Raw genomic sequence first — 17,400 nt, 5'->3', positions numbered from 1 at the left:
CTTCTAGTATTTGTGTACAAGCACTTATAAAATGTATCAATATTTAGATATCTGTCTTTAAGTGATGTAATTGAATAGAACTTTTTTTTTTTTAATTTTGACCTTTTTATAGTGGAATTGATAGTCACCTCTGTAATTTAGGTGGTAAAAATATTTCAGTTCTAAACTCCTGTTTCAGGTGTTTATATCTTTTTAACACTTAGGGCAAACATTTTCAGTGTTTAGACGCTGCTTTACATTGAATTATTTTTTGAAAGTTTGAACAAAATTGTTTGGATGCAAGCGGAGAGGGGGGAAAACAGCAGGCCCTCCGTTCGCGGCGAAAAAAGGGTATTTTTCAATCAAGTTAGCTTATTATGATTGAAAAGGCCTATTCTAGGCTACAGCACAACTGGATAGCACCTTCAGACTTGTTACTCTATATCTTAATGAGTGTTAATGTAACACATTTGAAAAGTTCTCTTAACTTAATCTAACACAATTGATAAACACAGCCTTTTGCAGACTAAGGGCTTGGCTACACTTGCGAGTTACAGCGCAATAAAGGAGCCCCGGGCGCACTAGCTCATTACCCATCCACACTGGGAAGGCATGTAGAGCGCTCTGACTCTGCGGCCACCGCGTTGCTGGTACTCCACCTCAGCAAGTGGAATAACGTTTGCTGCACCCCTGCAACGAGGTGTTGCATTACTGCGCTCTGATCAGCCTCCGGAAATGTCCCATAATTCCCTTAAGTCAAGTGGCCACTCTTGTCATTGTTTTTGAATCGCTGTAGGAATGCGGATATGCCCTTTGAAAGCTCTGTTTCTGACAGCAGGCTGCTTATCTGCTCCGAGACAAAGCAAGCCATTAGTGTGGAATGCTGTGTGTGTGAGAGGGGGGTGGGGGGGATGGGGAGGGGTGGAGGGGTCTGCTGCTTACAAGGTGGCATGCTGACGTGCTCCCAGCCCCCCACATACAAACAACACATTCCCTGTCACACTCCACCCCCCCCCCCATTTGAAAAGCACGTTGCAGCCACTTGCATGCTGGGATAGCTGCCCACAATGCACCGCTCCCAATGCCGCTGCAAGCCGCAAATGTGACCATGCCAGTGCGCTTGAAGCTGTCAGTGTGGACAGACTGCAGCGCTTTCCCTATTGTGCTTCCTGAAGGCTGGTTTAACTCAAAGTGCTCTACATCTGCAAGTATAGCCATGCCCTCAGGCTGTGTCTACACTTAAATTGCTACAGTGGCAAAGGTGCAGCATCACTTCAGTGGAGACATGCACTAGAGTGACAGGAGGGGTTCTCCTATTGTAGTTAATTCATCTCCTTGAGAGATGGTAGGTAACCCTATCTTTGCAGGAGGTTAGATTTTTTTTATGCCTCTGGGTGATGTAATTGGATCAACCTAACTTTTTCATGTAGACATGGCCTCAGACACTGTGGAAGAGGGAAAGACACTAAACCATGAGAAAAATGACAAGCAATGACAGTTTCCTTTGGGGTACTTGGTAAGCTGTGAGCAGCAGCAGAAGCAGGGACTAGAGTTATTCATGGAAGAGTAGTACAGTAACTCCTCACTTAAAGTTGTCCCGGTTAACGTTGTTTCATTGTTACATTGCTGATCAGTTAGGAACACGCTCGTTTAAAGTTGTGCAATGCTCCCTTATAACGTTGTTTGGCAACCACCTGCTTTGTCCACTGCTTGCAGGAAGAGCAGCCCTTTGCAGCTAGCTGGTGGGGGCTTGGAACCAGGGTGGGTCGGAAGCCCCCCATCAGCTCCCCGCTCCCCTAAGTTCCCTGTGCAGCAGCTGCCTAGCAGGCTATCAGTTGCCTGTAGTTCAGCTGTCCTCCCCCCTACTGCCACGTGCTGCTCCTGCCCTCTGCCTTGGAGCTGCTCCCTAAGCCTCCTGCTTGCTGGGGAGGGGGTGGAGAAGCCGCAAATGTGACCATGCCAGTGCGCTTGAAGCTGTCAGTGTGGACAGACTGCAGCGCTTTCCCTATTGTGCTTCCTGAAGGCTGGTTTAACTCAAAGTGCTCTACATCTGCAAGTATAGCCATGCCCTCAGGCTGTGTCTACACTTAAATTGCTACAGTGGCAAAGGTGCAGCATCACTTCAGTGGAGACATGCACTAGAGTGACAGGAGGGGTTCTCCTATTGTAGTTAATTCATCTCCTTGAGAGATGGTAGGTAACCCTATCTTTGCAGGAGGTTAGATTTTTTTTATGCCTCTGGGTGATGTAATTGGATCAACCTAACTTTTTCATGTAGACATGGCCTCAGACACTGTGGAAGAGGGAAAGACACTAAACCATGAGAAAAATGACAAGCAATGACAGTTTCCTTTGGGGTACTTGGTAAGCTGTGAGCAGCAGCAGAAGCAGGGACTAGAGTTATTCATGGAAGAGTAGTACAGTAACTCCTCACTTAAAGTTGTCCCGGTTAACGTTGTTTCATTGTTACATTGCTGATCAGTTAGGAACACGCTCGTTTAAAGTTGTGCAATGCTCCCTTATAACGTTGTTTGGCAACCACCTGCTTTGTCCACTGCTTGCAGGAAGAGCAGCCCTTTGCAGCTAGCTGGTGGGGGCTTGGAACCAGGGTGGGTCGGAAGCCCCCCATCAGCTCCCCGCTCCCCTAAGTTCCCTGTGCAGCAGCTGCCTAGCAGGCTATCAGTTGCCTGTAGTTCAGCTGTCCTCCCCCCTACTGCCACGTGCTGCTCCTGCCCTCTGCCTTGGAGCTGCTCCCTAAGCCTCCTGCTCTGTCTCCGTCTGCCATGCTGTCTCCCCTCCCTCCATTTCTGCTGCCTTCTAGAGTGTGAGGCTACATTAACAACGAGTTTACCCCTTGAAGACTCAGCCAACTGCTAGTTCATCATTTAGCAATAAGGCATTCCCTGGGAAATATCCCACCCCTCTGACTTCACTCCCTCAACCAACCTTCACAATCATCACTGCTGTGTACAGTATTAAATTGTTTGTTTAAAACTTATACTCTGCGTGTATGTATATTTTTAAAATCTTTTGTCTGGCAAAAAAAATTTCTCTGGAACCTAACCCCTCCTATTTACATTAATTCTTATGGGGAAATTGGATTAGCTTAACATTTTCTCTTAAAGTTGCATTTTTTAAGAACATAACTACAATGTTCAGTGAGGAGTTACTGTACTTGAAAAATAGATCCTGCTGTAATGGTAGAGTAGTGCAAACTCTTCCCCTTTGCAGCAGCCGGGAACAACTTTAGGAGGTTAGAGTGTCACATTTATTAGACTTCTATAAGTGTAATGTGATACAAAAGCTGGAGTCCAAAACAGCCTGTCAAGCAGCACCTTAGCAGAAATTCCATCACCCTTCCTGGTATTTAGGGTTGGTTTCTTTCCCAGCACATTGCTGTTGGATATGTTGGTGGAATATGGCACCCCCTCTGTTTGGTAGGTTTTTTTTTTTTTTTTTTTTTACATCTTCTGTCTTGTATGTTTAATCCTTTAGGAAATTTACAAATGTTACGTGATCACATACCAGGGTGGATAAAAATCAATGATTTAAAAAAATAAATAAATAAAAACATTGGATTTTTTTTATTTAAATCAGATTTTTTTGATAAAATGCTTTTTGAGGAAAGAACCTATCTAAAGATAGTTTTAATTAAGATACATTATAGCTCAAAGATATCTCATCATGGAATAGGGATTATAATTTCTAATTCTATAGTATGAGACATTATATTGGGAGGGGATAACTCAGTGGTTTGAGCAATGGCCTGCTAAACCCAGGGTTGTGAGTTCAATCCTTGAGGGGGCCATTTAGGGATCTGGGGCAAAAATTGTGGATTGGTCCTGTTTTGAGCAGGGCGTTGGACTAGATGACCTCCTGAGGTCCCTTCCAACCCTGATATTCTATGATTCTATATTCATATAATGTTTAAGAAAAGTTTTGTAAATGAGTTCCAATAGTTCATGGATTAGGGACCCAATTTTATGGGGTTCCAGGGGCTTCTGTGTAGATTATTAGGTTAATCTTTCTAGCTATACCGTTAGGGATGCTTAGTTTTGCAGTTCTCAAACTGTGGATTAATGTTTCCAGACACAACACATTTTGTTAACAGCAAAAATGTTTTAAAATACATAATATATAAAGGTGAGAAATAACACACTGCAACCCTATTGTCCCTGTGCAAATTTGTGTACACAAAGTCAATCCTTTACCTCTCTAAAAGTGCAAAGTTTCAGAAAGTTCAATGAACAGAAGATTGTTGGGGGCGGAATAGATCTGGACAAGGGGAAGAAATCTGGAGATAAACGTGAGAAGGGCGGGACAGGCAGTAGAAACAAAAGTGAAACTGTTTGAGCAGTATATTCCAGAAGTCTTGAGGTCTTTCTGAGTGTAGCTAGGGTGACCAGATGTCCCGATTGTATAGGGACAGTCCTGATACGTGGTGCTTTTTTCTTATATAGGCTCCTATTTCCCTGCCCCTGTCCTGTTTTTTCACTCTTGCTGTCTGGTCACCCTAAGTATAGCTTTCATTGATTTGAGGTCTACCATACCATTCTCTCACTAGAAGGGAAAACTTACAATGGCAGCAGGCCGTAAAAGAGACCTAGTTTGGGAATAGGAACCATTCAAGAAATATCTGTTTGCTGATAATGTTTTAAAGAAAGTCACATCAGTGAACTGGTGGAAGTCACTTAAGCACTTGGATTCAGAGACTGTTGACATGATGATCTCACTTTCAACAGCAGTAATTTCTGCCGGTGTAGAAAGAATATTTTCTTCCTTTGGACTAATTCATTCCAAGTTGAGAAATCGTTTGGGATCTGAAAAAGGAGAAAAGCTTGTTTTTCTTTTCCAGATTATGAACAAACAGGAAAATGAAGGTGAAGACTACTGAGTTAGTTGCAGAAGTAAATATTTTAAGTTTCTCATGTTGACCTGGCTGACAGTCGATTTTTTTAAAAATATTTCATTTAACTATTTTAGTTAAAAACAACTTTATCAAAAACAAACCTGATTTTAAAAAACTTGAATGTTTAACTAAATTCAAATGCTTGTTTTGTTAAAATATTATATGTTTGCTGTTGAAGAAAAGAATCCAGAATACATAACATTGTTGTTTTAGTTGACTAAAACAATTTAAATATCTGTCTGGTGATGTTCTCCTAATATAGCATGGCAAGAAAATCCTCCAAATATTAATGATTAACCTGTTGAATTGGAGATAGTTCACCTCCCAAAGACTTCATAAATATCTGCTTCAGTTACCTTTGGTAAATAAAATAACCAAACAATCATTTATTTTCTGATACAGCTGTAAAACTAATCTGAAAAGTTTTCAGAATAAATCACTTAAAAATGTATAGTGTATATAATATAGTGTATATAATCTACATCTATCTCTGAGTTGTGAAGAATATGTATTAAGGTTATAACAAACAACAAGAATGCACTTTTCTGTAGAAATCCATGATTAAATCAAGGCTTCCTGACTAGTGATTTAAATCAAATCTACCCTGTCACACACTCTCTCTCAGACTAACACAGCTGCTACTCTGAAACCTCTCAAAAAATAGTGTACAGTATTATTCACTATAACTTTACAACAGTGGCTATGTCTATACTACAAGCTTCTGTCAGCACAGCTGTGTCAGTCGGGTGTGATCGCTGACTGACATAGCTGTGCTGACAGAAGCTCCTAGTGTAGATGCAGTTATACTAGCAAAACTTCACTTTTACTGGTACAGCTTGCTTCTCTCATGGAAGCATGAGAGTGTTACTATACTGATATAAAATGCAGCTTTGCCAGTATAGGTGTGTTCATGCTAGGAATGGTTTTCTTGTATAGTATATTGGTGTTCCTGTACTGGTAATGTACTTCTTATGTAGACATAGCCTAAGTGTTACGCTTAATATGCTGGATCATATGCCTCTGTACCTGCCTCTGCTGATGCTCAGAGTTTTCCAGTGCCTCTAGTAAGGAACTTACAAGGGTTTTGTTAATTTAATTCCGCTGCTTAAGACAGCTGTGGCCAGCAGCCCAGGCACTGGAATTTTCAGTAGACCCAGGAAGACGACACTGCATCAGTTCATGTTTGGAAGGTTATTTTCAAAACATCAAGGTTAGAAAATTATTTTCTTTAAAAGGTGGAGAATTTCAAATTATGTGTAAGCCTTCCATGTTTTCCCATAACAAGTGAGAAGGGCGGGTGTTTCAGGCTTTGCTGTGCTCTTATTATTTTTCAAAATATGCTCATTTTAATGTGTGGTAACCAAATCATCCCTGCCATTTGTCTTTCATCCACTCCTGTCTTGTCATACACCTAGCTTGTCACTCCGAGGCAGGGACTGTCTTTTTTTATTACATTTGTGTAGGGCCTAGAACAGTGTGTCTCTGGTTGTAGATTGGGGCCCTTAGGCACTAGTGTAACACATCATAATGGGATATGGAAAAAAGGTTTGAAGTTGGTAATTGGAAAGGAGGAAAAAGTGTTTTCAGAAAAGAAGTGTGGCTTTTTAATTTACACCTATATTCCCAGTTGCGCCAGTGAACTGGTGTTACTACCACCACTATGCTTGAGCTGTGCCTTGTGTTACCTCAGTAGTGAAAGTAAGACCTGTTGGTGCAGGTGAAGTGAGGAATGTGAAGATAGAATTGTATGGAGGATGGGAGGTGACACAGTTATTGTTTTCAATTTTTGAAGCCTGGCGGCACTTTGTATCTCCTTGTGGGCATTGTATCCTTGGCTTTTGTGGCTTTGGACTTGTCTCCACATGAAACTTGGAGTTCTCCCATTGGTGATGGTAATCCACCTCCCCAAGAGGTGATAGCTAAGTCATCAGAAGAATTCTTCCATCGACCTAGCGCTTATTTTCTAGTGTAGACCAGCCCTTTATTTAGTTCAGTTCTTGAAGCTCTGTCCAACATTTATCTTAAATGGATTTGGTGGTGTTAAAAATGGAGGTGGTTTCCTTAAAGCTACACAGTGCTTGCAGATGTAAGTGCTAATATCTTGGTCAATTGGAAACTGGCCATAATCGTAGCAAAGTATTTCTTAGACTACTGGTGCCTGCATTGTTCCAATCTGGATTGATGAGGAATAACATTTTCTTAATATGACATGTTTAAAAGACAAATTTCTTACAACAAAGAAGTCTGTTAATGCTCAGTAGCTAAGACACCTCTACCTCCATATAACGTGACCTGATAGAACACAAATTTGGATATAACATGGTAAAGCAGCGCTCTGGGGGTGGGGGGTGGGGCTGCACGCTCCGGTGGATCAAAGTATGTTCGATAAAATGCAGTTTCACCTATAACGTGGTAAGATTTTTTTGGCTCCCGAGGACAGCGTTATATCGGGGTAGAGGTGTATTGAGGAAATTTAAAGAATTACCAAATTTTTAGTTATCTCTACATTTTACTTTTAATTTCAATTTAAACATAAATGTTGTATGAAACAGCCATAAGTTACAGAGGATCCTCCTGTAGTAGTGGAGATTTCTGGAACATATGTATTTAATGTAATTTGCACTTTTTTCTATTCTGTGGCATCTCTCTAAAAATGTTTTCGATTAACAATAATCATCTAAAATTAAGGATCTTACTCGTTGAGAAGGGAAAATTGAACTTTTTCAGCCACTGTTAAGAAAGGTTTAATAAGGAACCTCTTCTAAACTAAGTACCCTATTTATGATGAGACCATATGTATATGTACTGGTCTTCATGTTTTGTCATGTATGCATTAGTTTATTTAATTTATTTAATAATAAATTGGATATCTTTAAGTATAATTGCTTTTACATAAGGATCACTTAAAAAGAGACATTGTTTTGTTCAGCCATGAACTAAAAGCTAGCAAAGCTTAAGAACTTGTTGCCAAAAACCATCTGTCTTTGGCAAGGCCTATCTGTTGCACATACTAGCAAACCTTTCTTCACAGTCTTTTTTAGATAACTAGAATTTCAGTGAAAGGTGAGTAGGGGATTCTAATTCTGTTACTTGTCTAAAAAGATAACTCTGCAAATTGCCTTTTGCCTTTCTGTAAAGCACTGAATTATCATTCTGATTTTCAGTATGATATGTTGAGTGACAATAAAAGCCAAGTAAATATAGATATTACATAAGCACCAGTGTAAAACTGCATGGACTGAGTCATCTTCATTTTGTTAATGGGGTAAAATTAGTTTGTATCAGTTTGAATTGAGTTTGCCAGTTTTTAATAACAAAAGTAATTACTAGGCAGGTTATAGTTCACTATAAACATTAATATTTGATTTATTATAGATAGTATTTATTGAATGAGAGAGGTAGGTTGAGGTTTATAAAGTGTGTTTATGGAAAAGGTGCCACTTCGTCTGTAGCTTGAAGGTAAACTTTATCTTGGATTTTCAGGCTCATCTTCTCAATGTTACTACAGGTTGAATCAGATAACTTCCTGGCTCTATGTTCTGGGAAGAACATAGCTAATAGTCTATACTCCTGGGGGAATTTTGTGCCAAAAAATTAAAATTTTTGTGCACAATATTTAAGATTCTGCAAAATTCTGCATATTTTATTTGTCAAAATAACACACTATAATCATGCCAATTTCAATTAATTTGGTAATTTTTTTTCAAAATACCTGTCAGCAAGTATGCCTGTAACAGTACAGGTTTCCTGCATCCCTCAGAAGCTGTGCAAAGACTTGGGGGAGTCAGGGGTAATGGAGGAGCTGAGGGAGAGGGAAGTAATTGCTGGGATGGAGCCTGGGTATGGACTTAAGAGGTGGTTGGGTGTGGGTGGGAGAAGTATGGAACAGGGTTTTTTTGGGCAGAGAGGGATTGTTAGGGAGCCTCCACCATGTAGACCCTGGATGACCCCAACCCTCTCATTCAATCAGACACATCTGCCCCATCCTCATGTGTCCCTGCATCCCCTTCTCCCATCCCTATGTGGCTATGCACCCCACTCAGCCACCCCTTCCCCTATATGTCCCTGAAGACCTTCCCCCGTTCCCATGTGTCCCTGTGCCCCCACTCAGCTACCCCCAACTCCTATGTGGCCCTCCACCCCCACTCAGCCACCTCTTCCCTTCATTTGTGCCTGCACACTCCTCTCCCTGTCCCCATGTGGCCCTGCACCCCCACTCAGCCTCTGCCCCAGTCTCCCCCCCCCATAGCCTTTCTGAATCTGTCTGTGACCCCCCCCATGTGCCCCGTGCTGTCTATCACCCCATATCCCATGCCTCCTAACCTGGCCCCACTGGCAGGCGCTGTGCAGAAAGCAGCTTCTTTCTCTTCCCTATTCCTAGCTGGGGCTTCTCCCACCGGAGAGCAGCTGCTCTCTGTTCTGGTGCCATAGTGGCCCATGGTGGGTGAAAGGAGTAACTGCAACACCTTTCCGGCAGAATGTATTTTCTACAGGGGGAAAAAAAAATTCTGCATGGCACATGAACAAGTAGTTGCTGAACCGACTAGAGGGGATGCCATTTTAGATTTGGTCTTGGTGAGTAATGAGGACCTCATAGAGGAAATGGTTGTAGGGGATAATCTTGGCTCAAGTGATCATGAGCTAATGATTCAGTTCAAACTGAATGGAAGGATTAACAAAAATAAATCTGCAACTAGGGTTTTTGATTTCAAAAGGGCTGACTTTCAAAAATTAAGGAAATTAGTTAGGGAAGTGGATTGGACTGAAGAATTTATGGGTTTAAAGGTAGAGGAGGCCTGGGATTATTTTAAATTAAAGCTGCAGAAGCTATCGGAAGCCTGCATCCCAAGAAAGGGGAAAAAATTCATAGGCAGGAGTTGTAGACCAAGCTGGATGAGCAAGCATCTTAGAGAGGTAATTAAGAAAAAGCAGAAAGCATATAGGGAGTGGAAGAAGGGAGGGATCAGTAAGGAAAGCTACCTTATTGAGGTCAGAATATGTAGGGATAAAGTGAGACAGGCTAAAAGTCAAGTAGAGTTGGACCTTGCAAAGAGAATTAAAACCAATAGTAAAAGGTTCTATAGTCATATAAATAGGAAGAAAACAAAGAAAGAAGAAGTGGGACCGCTAAAAACTGAGGATGGAGTGGAGGTCAGGGATAATCTAGGCATGGCCCAATATCTAAACAAATACTTTGCCTCAGTCTTTAATAAGACTAAAGAGGATCTTAGGGATAATGGTAGCATGATAAATGGGAATGAGGATATGGAGGTAGACATCTGAGGTAGAAGCGAAACTCAAACAGCTTAATGGGACTAAATCGGGGGGCCCAGATAATCTTCATCCAAGAGTATTAAAAGAATTGGCACAAGAAATTGCAAGCCCATTAGCAAGAATTTTTAATGAATCTGTAAACTCAGGGGTTGTACCGTATGATTGGAGAATTGCTAACATAGTTCCTATTTTTAAGAAAGGGAAAAAAAGTGATCCAAGTAATTATAGGCCTGTTAGTTTGACATCTGTAGTATGCAAGGTCTTGGAAAAAATTTTGAAGGAGAAGGTAGTTAAGGACATTGAAGTCAATGGTAAATGGGACAAAATACAACATGGTTTTACAAAAGGTAGATCGTGCCAAACCAACCTGATCTCCTTCTTTGAGAGAGTAACAGATTTTTTAGATAAAGGAAACGCAGTGGATCTAATTTACTTAGATTTTAGTAAGGCGTTTGATACTGTGCCACATGGGGAATTATTAGTTAAATTGGATAAGATGGGCATCAATAGGAAAATTGAAAGGTGGATAGGGAATTGGTTAAAGGGGAGACTACAACGGGTCCTACTGAAAGGTGAACTGTCAAGTTGGAGGGAGGTTACCAGTGGAGTTCCTCAAGGATCAGTTTTGGGACCAATCTTATTTAATCTTTTTATTACTGACCTCGGCACAAAAAGTGGGAGTGTGCTAATAAAGTTTGCAGATGATACAAAGCTGGGAGGTATTGCTAATTTAGAGAAGGACAGGGATACCCTACAGGAGGATCTGGATGACCTTGTAAACTGGAGTAATAGGAATAAGATGAAATTTAATAGTGAGAAGTGTAAGGTCATGCATTTAGGGATTAATAACAAGAATTTTAGTTATAAGCTAGGGACGCATCAACTAGAAGTAACGGAGGAGGAAAAGGACCTTGGAGTATTGGTTGATCATAGGATGACTATGAGCTGCCAATGTGATATGGCTGTGAAAAAAGCTAATGTCGTCTTGGGATGCATCAGGAGAGGTATTTCCAGTAGGGATAAGGAGGTTTTAGTACCGTTATATAAGGCACTGGTGAGACCTCACCTGGAATACTGTGTGCAGTTCTGGTCTCCCATGTTTAAGAAGGATGAATTCAAACTGGAACAGGTACAGAGAAGGGCTACTAGGATGATCCGAGGAATGGAAAACTTGTCTTATGAAAGGAGACTCAGGGAGCTTGGCTTGTTTAGCCTAACTAAAAGAAGGTTGAGGGGAGATATGATTGCTCTCTATAAATATATCAGAGGGATAAATACCAGAGAGGGAGAGGAATTATTTAAACTCAGTACCAATGTGGACACAAGAACAAATGGATATAAACTGGCCACTAGGAAATTTAGATTAGAAATTAGACGAAGGTTTCAAACCATCAGAGGAGTGAAGTTTTGGAATAGCCTTCCGAGGGAAGTAGTGGGGGCAAAAGATGTATCTGGCTTTAAGATTAAACTCGATAAGTTTATGGAGGAGATGGTATGATGGGATAACATGGTTTTGGTAATTAAATATTCATGGTAAATAGGACCAATGGCCTGTGATGGGTTTTTAAATGGGGTAAGATCCAAGTTACCGGGAAAGAATTTTCTGTAGTATCTGGCTGATGAATCTTGCCCATATGCTCAGGGTTTAGCTGATCGCCATATTTGGGGTCGGGAAGGAATTTTCCTCCAGGGCAGATTGGAAGGCCCTGGAGGTTTTTCGCCTTCCTCTGTAGCATGGGGCACGGGTCACTTGCTGGAGGATTCTCTGCTCCTTGAGGTCTTCAAACTACAATTTGAGGACTTCAATAGCACAGATATAGGTGTGAGGTCTTTTTTAGGAGTGGTGGGTGAAATTCTGTGGCCTGCATTGTGCAGGAGGTCAGACTAGATGATCATAATGGTCCCTTCTGGCCTAAATATCTATGAATCTATGAATTCTGTGCCTGTGCAGTGGTGCAGAATTCTCCCAGGAATATATTATAATAGTATGTCTGGATATGGCTTCTGTTTAAACAGAGGCCCAAGGAATCTGTATTTAAACAATATAGCTTGGTTAAAAACATTTTGTCACCTAATGATCATATCACACAGACTTTATACTTTAATTGAATATGCATTCTGTTATACTTCAATATACTTATTCATAAAAAGGAGTGAAGTGGTGGGAAGGGAGAAGTAAATCAAGCTAATGTCTAAAAGTAGAGCTGTAAATTGCAACTCTACATTACAATCCTTAAATAATCTTTCTGAGGTTTAACTCTCAGACAGCAAGATATTTTTCACTAAGTTTGCAAATTCTTCAAGTGAGCCATTTTGCTATGTGATTTCATACTTCTGAATTGAATATAGCCATAAAATGATTGGATAGGTGAATTAAGTGATTAATTTCATGCGAAAGTATTAGAATGTTTGTCTAAAGATAAACTTTTTTGAAAAATTAAAAAAATACTCCCCACAACTTAAAATGCCCCAAACCAAATCTCCTTCCAAAACGTCAATGATAAAATTGTAAAATAATCACAAGAATGCCAATAGATTATAATGTGTTGCAAAACCTTGAGCAAGTAGAATGGATGCATGTTTTTGTCCTTTCCTATCAATTTCTGGTTTCCCAGTACTAGGCTATATGGAGCCATATTTTCTTCTGCACTGAGGTCTACTTGTCAGAGCAGGTTGTGGGAGGGTGCCATTTGGGAACCAGTTTTACAGCTCCTGGACTCTTTGGGCTTATCTATGCTTGCCTTGCACATTAGAGCAGCCTATAGATCTGAAGGAGTTTCTATGCACTGCCTGAACAGCTTTAAATAGTAGTTTGCAGGGTATGAATCCAGGCCATGACTTTTCTAACTCTTGGATTACTTGCTTGAATTTGTCCCTAGTTGGCAATGATTAAAAATTATTGCTACCTGTTGGATTTTTGGAGATCAGTGTAATCTATCTTGTTGGTCTCATTCTAGTTCTACAGCATAAAAAACCATCGGAAAAATTAATACTCTTGTTTGTTCTCGGACAGCACAGATTGAATTGATGTTGAGATTGACCCTTTTCTTCTCTCCCTCCTTCCCCCAAAATTTCTGGAATGGCGCACTGGTGGGATAAAATAGAGAACGTTGTGCTTTTATGCATTCTGTACGTGAGTTTCAAATGCTGTGTCCAATCTGGGATGTTCCACATTCACCAAAGATTTTTATCCAATATGCTGTCCTATATCCCTTAGGTAACATAGATGAAATTTCACATTATACATATCCCCACTGTTGTTGAATAAGTTATGTACTAATGAACAGATACAGCCCTCCAAAGGGTAATTTCTCAATCTCCTATATTATGCTTAATAAAACAGCTTAATTTACTTATTGGAATATAGTAGGAAACAAACTTAAGATTTGGTCTAGATGTCCTTAGGCTCCTGTATAAATTCCCTACAAGTATTGTACTTCTGGGTGCAAAATGGTTGCTTTAATCCTCGTTTCTTTTTTGGAAAATTGTAGTTCTAGCAGCTGCAGGCTTGTGGATTACTATAATAAGAGGATTACCTCTTGTATACTTAGTTTTACCATGTTTATGGTGTTAGAGATGTTTTCAAATGCATTACAGTTTTCTTTCTGTCTTATTTGGTAATTGATATCCTTCTCTTTTGCGGATATAGCTGTCCTATATACATACAGACCCCTCAGTGTTCAAGTGAAAACATTCTCTGCAAAATAAAGGTTACTAACGTCTACCAGCTATGAGGTTAAAGGCTAATATTAGAAAAGATAGCAAGAAAGAAGTAGAAACAAGCATATCTTTTAAAAATACTAAATTTACTATTCAGAGAAAAGCAACATGATCTTTACTTTTTAACAAAATTTATTCATCAAGCTAATATCAATTACATGAAATACATTTAAAGTTTAATTTAAAATAAAATTTGATGTCAGCTACTATGTGTGTCACTAGTAGGGGTTAACTTCATTGGGTTGGAGAGGTTAAGATTAATTCCATCCAGATCTGGTTAATCACAACGTAGTAATAACTTGTACTAATATTACTCCTGGGGGAATTCTGCATGCACAGAATTCGTATCCCCTGCATATTTCTGGGGGGGGGGGGGGACTTTTGCCAGGGAAGCAAAGGGAAGCCCGCAAGAGTGGTCACCCTCCCTGGCATTGCAGGCCTGTTGGTTTGGGTGCCTGGAGCAGCTGTTAGAGATGTAAATCACTGCTGGGACTTGGTGGAGGGTGGGAGCTCTGCAGACTTGCAAGAAAGAGAGACGCTCTGTCTCTCTTGCTCACTATTGTGGCACACTCGGCATGGAGAGGTGTGGCTTTGGGGTGTTTCTGAGGAGATAGGTGTGGGGCAGAGCAGAATGTAGCAGCCTTCCTGCTTAGTGAATTGTTCCCATTGTCTCTGTGAATTCCCCCAGGAGTATAACACAGGTGTAAAAGTTTTAAGGCTCCTTTACATTGCCAGAGTTGTGTGAAGGACAAATGCATATGGTGATTTAGTGATTAGAACTGGTCTAAATTTTTGGACTGAAAAAAATTCCTTTCAAAATGTGCTCCATTACCTGTTCGGTGCTGTCCTTTTTGGAGATGGTCAATAGCCAGCATAAATAGTGAGTGTGATTTCCCAGCCCTCACTTGCTCTTCAATTGCCTATGATGTAACACTTAGCATATGGCTGCATATATTTGTTGACTAATAAATAGAAATAAAGGGTCAAACCTAGCAATATTACTATTAGACAAAGGGAGTTTGGGGATTTCCTCCAGTGCACCCCACTCCCATTCTCTAGCCATTGTACTGTATTCTAAATAAATTACCAAAATAATTGAAACTGGCATGATTATGTTGCGTTATTTTGACAGATAAAATATGTAGAATTTTGTAGAATTTTAAAATATTGTGTGCAGAATTTTTACATTTTCACGCAGAATTCCCCCAGAAGTATAAGATCAACAAATCAAATTTAGTAACTAATTTTATAGCTTAAGACAAATGTAATGAAGCAAATAACATTATCTTTGAAGGCACTTCATGTTGACAGTGTCTAAGCAGGATCAATGCAACAGGCCTGGAATTAGTGTTTAAGATGGCCTCCCTCCCTTCCTGAATCCTGGTGGAAGTGATGAGTTTGTGAAATCCAGAGAGCTGAATTGAGATGTTCATGGATAAGGGCAAGAGCCTTTTTTCTATATCAACCCACATTGAGTATACCAGTTGTGTTGCTCAAATATTTAAAAAAAAATCTTAAATATATGAGGGTAAAGATGCATGCCAGGATACTGGTGGAAATGAGAATGGAAGCCCAACAGCTGCATCTGAAAGGGCCAATGTCTTTTGCTTATCAGTAAATGCTGCTAGTATATTCCTAAGTGACTTTTTTCCCCATCATTTGCAGGTCAGACTGCCAGATGCGGTACAAACAACTGGATCTGCCGATAGTCACGTAAGTCCTAAAGAATATAGCTATTAGATTGCAAAGAATACTTCACCTATTTTGCCACAGTCAGCCCCCACTGCTAGGTAATAATATAAACTATCAATATTCATTAGTAAATGATTCACAGAATTATTTTAACCTTGCTTTCGAGTCTCATGCATGTGTGTCTGCCTCTTGGGTTTTTAGCGTAATCCATTTGCACGTTTCCGAGATATGACACTCCTCATTTTAGCACTTCAGAATATTCTTAAATAACTTTGAAAACAATAATTGCTTAATGATGGTACTAGAGAATTTGTCTTCCCCTCACCTCTTTCTTGCCAGAAAGGGGTAGAATACTAGAACAAGATCCTTTCCTTCATAATAAATACCAATATTAGAAGAGCTGTATATAATATTCTTTGCAACGGCAATAGATGTTTGAATAAACTAGTTGTAAAGAGAGTATATATAGTTGAACAATTTCTTCAGTGTTAGACAAAGTGTAGCTCCTTGCCTGCTAAATTAAGTGATCTTTTAAGTGATCTGGTGTGTGAACTATTGTTTTCTAATTTAAACCTCTGCTTTTTAGAATGCCTAGTAGAGCAGATTTCTACAAAATCGACTGGTTAGGTTACTTGTTCTTGCTTTAAAAAAATTTTTTTTGCCTTCTTCTGATGATTTCTTATTTATCACCGTTATATAGCTGGTAAATTGATAGGTACACCAGCTTCTGAGCCAACACACAAATGATCAGCCAATATATTCAATGGCCAGGGTTGGGTACACTGGATGGGGAGGGCTCTGAGTTACTGCAAAGAATTCTTTCTCAGGTGCCTGGGAAATAGAGCTCTGAAACACAGCACCAAGCTTAGTTTGCGCACAGGATTTTTTCAAAATTTCAGTCTGTGTATGTTAGGTGTTCTGTTATCAGCTGCAAAATTGCATATAAATCACCAGCATTATTGTTTAATGACAGGATGTAAGCAGCTTCATTACAACAAGCATGGCGTTAGTCTTTGAGGTGGCCTCCCTCCCTCAATCCTGGTGCAGAGCCTTTGTACGAGTTAGAAAGACCTAGTTTGAGTTCAATTTCAGGTTGAATTTACAGGCCCGGTAGTTACAAAAATATCCTTTTCCTTTATTTAAAAATTTTTTTTTTGTGGTTTGCTCTGAAAGTTGAGACAGTAAGCCTGTGGAGCCCCCGATCCTACTTATGGTTGCTTTTTAGACTACCACTGCACTTCAAAGCTGAATCAGTGCATAGCTTAACAAAAGTAAAAAAAAAACAAAAAAAAAACCTACAATGTTGATGATTTACAAGCAATTTTGAAGCTGATAATGGAACACTTTACATTCACAGTTTCAGTCTAGTTTTGTATGCAGGATGGTGTACCAGGTATGGTCACAAGCCAATACTTGTGGCTTCCTTCCCTCACAGGGGAGAAATCACTGTAGACTTCACCAGCTCAGTTTTGCCTTTGCTGAACACTTGCTCCCCAGCAGAAATGGGAAAACTTGTTAATAAGCTTGCTAGCCATATGCCCACAAAAAAGATGAGGGGTGCATCAGCAAGCTCTGAAGACAGTGCCGTGGTGAGAAATCCTTTATCCACCCCAAGCCTCTAGGAAGGAAGAAGGTGCTAACAGAGCATTGATCCTGGATCTTGCTTGGGCTTTCCATCCTTTGTATCAGCCTCTAGTTAGCAAGGCATTTGTAAATGGGGACATTTCTCTTCCCTCCATGCTCCAACCTGACTATTTAAATGGAAGCTTTCTCCTCCCTCCTTCTGTCTCAATTACTCTCCTCTTCCTGGCAACCTCTATTTTTTT

General features: G+C 40.1%; 1 protein-coding gene across 10 annotated transcripts in view; it reads left to right on the top strand.

Annotated features, from left to right (window-relative positions):
* Positions 1 to 17,400, top strand: part of U2SURP (U2 snRNP associated SURP domain containing) — a 75,976-nt gene that overhangs the window by 9,960 nt on the left and 48,616 nt on the right. For all 10 annotated transcript variants that reach the window (XM_073359764.2, XM_073359758.2, XM_073359763.2 and 7 more), the window contains exon 2: positions 15,548 to 15,595. In XM_073359764.2, coding sequence (XP_073215865.1) covers positions 15,548 to 15,595 — 48 coding nt within the window. The remainder of the gene's footprint in view (positions 1 to 15,547; positions 15,596 to 17,400) is intronic.

Source organism: Lepidochelys kempii, chromosome 9, assembly GCF_965140285.1.
Source record: "Lepidochelys kempii isolate rLepKem1 chromosome 9, rLepKem1.hap1, whole genome shotgun sequence".
Classification (NCBI taxonomy): domain Eukaryota; kingdom Metazoa; phylum Chordata; order Testudines; family Cheloniidae; genus Lepidochelys; species Lepidochelys kempii.
The sequence above is the reverse complement of the archived record's forward strand: the minus strand, read 5'-3'. Positions and strand labels throughout refer to the sequence as shown.